Genomic DNA, 4,834 nt, shown 5'->3' with positions numbered 1-4,834 from the left:
CTGGAATTATAAGTAGTATTTTAATATAGTAAATAATATTTATTATTTATATTTTATAATAATATATATATCATATTTTCAATATTTTATTTTTATTTATTATTCATATAATGAATTCGATTCAAGAAATTTTAAAACTAAAATTTTCATCTTTAACTTTAGAAAAAAAAGTGGAAATTAAAAATTTGGGTAGACCTCTACCAAATTTATCCAACTTGATTAATATTTCTAAAAAAGGACAAAAAGAATATACTCGTCATTTTAATATTGAGCTTTATCAAAAGTTTAAATGGCTCTCTGGGTGTGAAACTACAGTATATTTATTTTGTTTTCATTGTGTATGTTTTGGAGGTGATTTATCTTGGAGTAAAACTGGTGTAAAAGATTTAATACATCTTTTAGTCAAGTTAAATAAACATGAAAATTCGTTTAAACATCTACAAAATGAGGCAAACTTCAAAGTATTGAGAACTATGGACATCAGAAGTCGAATCGACAGTGGTTATAAATTAGGGATTAAACGTCATAATGAGCTAGTTTCTAAAAATCGAAATATTTTAGAAAAAATTTTAAATTGTGTAAAATGTTGTGGAAATTACGAATTACCATTACGTGGCCACGATGAAAAAATTTCATCAAAAAACCGAGGCGTTTTTCGTGGTTTGATTAACTTATTTTCAGATTTAGATCCAAGTTTACAGGAACATTTTCAGAAATCTACTGTTTTCAAAGGTACTTCTAAAATCATACAAAATTAATTATTGGATTGTATTTTAAATTTTACAAGAAATTATATATTAAATGAAATAAATAATTCGGAGTTTTTATCTATTATTGTGGACGAAACAACTGACATATTTAACAAATTTCAATTAGCATTAATATTTCGTTATGAAATTAAAGGGATTCCTGTAGAACGTTTTTGGGGATTTTTAAATCCTAAAGGATATGACGCAGACTCCTTAACCCGAATTATTCTAAATGAAATCGATCCTATAATAGAAAAAAATCCTCAAAAATTCATCGCACAAGCATATGACGGAGCTGCTGTTATGAGTGGTCATCAATCTGGAGTTAACGTACGAATAAAAGAAAAATATCCGTATGCTTATTTTATTCATTGTTACGCTCATCAACTGAATTTAATTATGGCTCAAGCAACTTCCCAAAATAAACAAGTAAAAGTATTTTTTTCAAATTTGTCTCAAATTCCAACATTTTTTTCGAATTCTCCACAGAGAGTAGCTATACTAGATGAAATAGTAGGCGCTCGTTTACCAAAGACAGTTCAAACACGTTGGAGTTTTAATATTAGAACAGTAAATAAGGTTTATGAACATAGAGATACGTTGATTGAATGTATGAAGAAAATTATTGATGCATCCTCGCAATCTAGTTCTATTAATCAAGCAACAGGACTTAAACTACTTCTAAAAGATACGAGTTTTATTTTTTGGCTTAATTGTTTTCATAAAATTATGCCTCATGTTGATTGTTTGTATAATGCTGTTCAAGCAAGGAATACTGATCCAGTACAAGTTCAAGATTCTGTTAGAAAATTTAAAATAGAAATTCAAAAAATTCGCGATAATTTGACAACTCTTATAGAAATATCGAATATTGAAAGTTCTTCCAAAAGAAAACGAATAGAAGATTCTATGAATAATAAAAAATTGGCTGCTTTAGAAGTATGTGACGTAATATCTATTCAAGCTCAGAGACGTTTTGATTTTACTAAACATTTAACAGCAGCTCAACTTTTCCAAAATGAAAAATATGTGATATATAATAATAATTTTCCATCAAAAGCTCTGAATATTACTGTCAAATGCTATCCATTTTTTATTCAAGAGCGTTTGAAAACCGAGTTAGAGGTAGTTTACTCACGTGATGATTTTCGAAATTTAAAAGGTGTAATTTCTACAATAAATTATATTAGAAGTAATAACATGGAAGATACATTTAAAGAAGTTTTTAAATTACTAAAAGTTTTGGTAGTCACACCAATGACATCTTCAGAAGCCGAAAGAAGTTTTTCAACATTGAGGAGAATTAAGACATGCTTAAGAAGTACAATGTGTGAGGACAGACTTAATGCTTTGACTATGTTAAGTGTAGAGAGCCGTATAATAAATGAAGATATTGATTTCAACAAAAAAGTAATCGATAACTTTTGTGACATCAAGGAAAGGAGTCTTGATTTCCAGTATACAATTTTAACCTAATAAAGAAAAAATTTTAATGTAACTTTTGTTTTGTATTTATTTCATGTATTATGAAAAATGATAATAAATAACATATACTTATATAGATAATAAATAAATAACCTAATAATTTTAATTTAATATTCTGAGTAAATTAAAAAAAAAATTATCGCACCCCTTTGTCAAATCACCACGAGCCGCTACTGCGTAAAGTATTTACGGTTTCCAAATATAAGACTAATTAAAAGTGAACAATATAATACTATTACAAACGTTGCACGCTTATAATCACGGAAATGTATTCAACTCTCCACAAATGGTTATTATATTATAATATAAAGTATAATATATAAGTAGTACCTATGTAACTCGTGTAAAATATGTAATTTTAACTACCCAAACTATTTGCATTACAACATTAAATAATAATGACAGGGGCGCTGACATCAGAACTATAATCTACAGTTCATGATTTGTTTTTTTTTTTTTTTGAACACCATTATATAGAGATAGACAGATTACCATCATAAGCATTCGTTCGTGTGTCCTTGGATAGGCACAAACTGGAGCATAAGATTTCGGCATAACCGAAAGCAATATTAAAAAAAGTCGATTAGGTTTATGGATTTTTAAAATCTCCCGTTTTTTCTTTTTATTAATCTGATAAATTATACGAGCTATTAATTTGTTGCAATGATTTTGCCATCATTTACGACACTATTATGTTGTATGATGTATATATATATAGTTATTTTTTAACGTTTATTACTCTTATAAGCTTATCGTTATTTATATATATATATATATATATATATTAACCCAAAGACAAAAGTAGAAAAAGAGAGGAAATATGTGTATAGTAGGATCCCTTTTCGTATGGAATTTCAGTTAATAGTCCCCTTGAGTCCAAAGTGATCTTTTAATGGGGGTCAAACTGTGACAACGTTTTTTTACTCTTTAAGCATGTCAGACACAAAAAAAAAAAAAAAAAAAAAAAACAAAACAAAAACCTAGCTTTCTTATAGTTTTATGTTTAGTCTTTTGAAAAGAAAAAAGAAATCAGTAGAAGTGAAATTGGTATATATTGTTCCCATAAATGTTCGTCTAATTTTACATTATTATATACGTTCAGAGATTACAATATATAATTATTATACATGGACTTCTATTTTTTAATCAACTAATATTTTTAATAACGAATTAGTTAATTATTACTTATTTGTTTACAGTTGTTTGGACACTTTTTATTAAATACTGATTTTATAGTTTTAAAAATTGTTTTTATTTTCGATCAGTTTTAAATATTAGTCAATTTTCCTTTAATTGTATAATAAATTGCCGTCGTTAGAATACTAAAGAGAACACGTATGGCTTATATAATATTGTGAAAGTGAAAATATACCTTATAAAATATTTCGCGGAATTGACTGCTGGATAAATACAAAGTTCAAGGATAAAATTCAAGGCAGTCAAGAATTCAAAGCACATTTGTAAAATATTGTTAATATTATACAGATAGAACGAATTTATATGGTTATGTCAAATGTATTTTTATTTAAGGATACACCGACGAATAAATTAAAAGTTTATTATTTCTATTGGTACAGGATTGCAGAATATTATGAAGAATAAAGATGTTTTAGAATACTTGTATCTATGTTAGTTACATAATAATAATTTTAAATTATTATTACCCATACGTCCACACACTATTTTATGAGAGTTTAAAAAAAACAAATATTATTTTCCAAATATCCTGTGTTGTTTTAACGTAGGTACCATTATTCATTAAATTAAAATCAAGTAAACCTTAGTAATTTATGAACACAAAAAATATAAAGAAAAATTTAAATTTAATTATTGTTTGTTTAATGCTTTATATTATTATATTTATAACTATAGAATTTATTATTGAACTACAGTTATAATGTGTATTTGTTACTGAAGTTGTAACTTCATTATTGGTCGTCTGCTCTGTTCATAAATTATGAACATTTTTTAATTAAATTTCATCTGATAGCTTCGTTCCTATTTCAACATGAGAAATATCTGAAAAAATAATGCTTGTATTATGTTGTCGTATTGACGTAAATAAGAAACGCTAATTTTAATTTATTAAAACAATTTATTCTAATTAATTGATAATGCTATAATGATTTAATTATTTAACATTTTTCAGTGTTGTAATACACTCGAATTGGTTTAGTTGTTTTTATTAAGTATATTTAAGTATATTAAGTACATTAACCTCATAATGGTGTGATTGTTTGATTTTTTTATAATGGGTATTTGTGTATAATTCTTCGTTAAAATTATGATAATATTAATAATAGTAAATAATTCAAAGAAAAAGTAAGAATTAAAATACTTTAATTGTGGAACACACGTAAAGTATGTATTTGAAATAGAGAGAAAAAGAGTTAACGTATTTTTACCAGAAGAGAACAATATTATACACATATATCTAATTTATAAAACTATCAAAGTTAAATTTTCAGAATTATAACTTATTTCTTACAGAAAGCACAAAACTTGTATTTGTTACGTTAATTAAGTTCTGAACACGTACAAATAGTTCGCTTAGACTTTTTTTTTTTTTTGTGAATTAATTTCAATTAATTATGTGCATT

At 25.6% G+C, this 4,834-nt stretch overlaps 1 protein-coding gene across 1 annotated transcript; it reads left to right on the top strand.

The window, feature by feature from the left end:
* The first annotated feature begins 473 nt into the window (after positions 1 to 473).
* LOC112685954 lies at positions 474 to 2,225 on the top strand. Its single transcript, XM_025558027.1, has 3 exons — positions 474 to 732; positions 904 to 1,178; positions 1,239 to 2,225. The coding sequence occupies exons 1-3, from the start codon at positions 474 to 476 to the stop codon at positions 2,223 to 2,225; spliced, it is 1,521 nt and encodes a 506-aa protein (XP_025413812.1).
* The last annotated feature ends 2,609 nt before the right edge of the window (positions 2,226 to 4,834 follow it).

The sequence above is a fragment of the Sipha flava genome, unplaced genomic scaffold (assembly GCF_003268045.1).
Source record: "Sipha flava isolate LNK unplaced genomic scaffold, YSA_version1 299_pilon_pilon, whole genome shotgun sequence".
NCBI classification, from domain to species: Eukaryota; Metazoa; Arthropoda; class Insecta; order Hemiptera; family Aphididae; genus Sipha; species Sipha flava.
The sequence above is the reverse complement of the archived record's forward strand: the minus strand, read 5'-3'. Positions and strand labels throughout refer to the sequence as shown.

Excerpts from the sequence above, each read along its gene's own strand:
- LOC112685954 (XM_025558027.1), top strand. The coding sequence starts at position 474 with ATGGACATCAGAAGTCGAATCGACAGTGGTTATAAATTAGGGATTAAA. Across the intron at positions 733-903 it reads GAAATCTACTGTTTTCAAAG|GGATTCCTGTAGAACGTTTT; the intron begins GTACTTCTAAAA and ends ATGAAATTAAAG. Across the intron at positions 1,179-1,238 it reads CAACTTCCCAAAATAAACAA|AGAGTAGCTATACTAGATGA; the intron begins GTAAAAGTATTT and ends AATTCTCCACAG.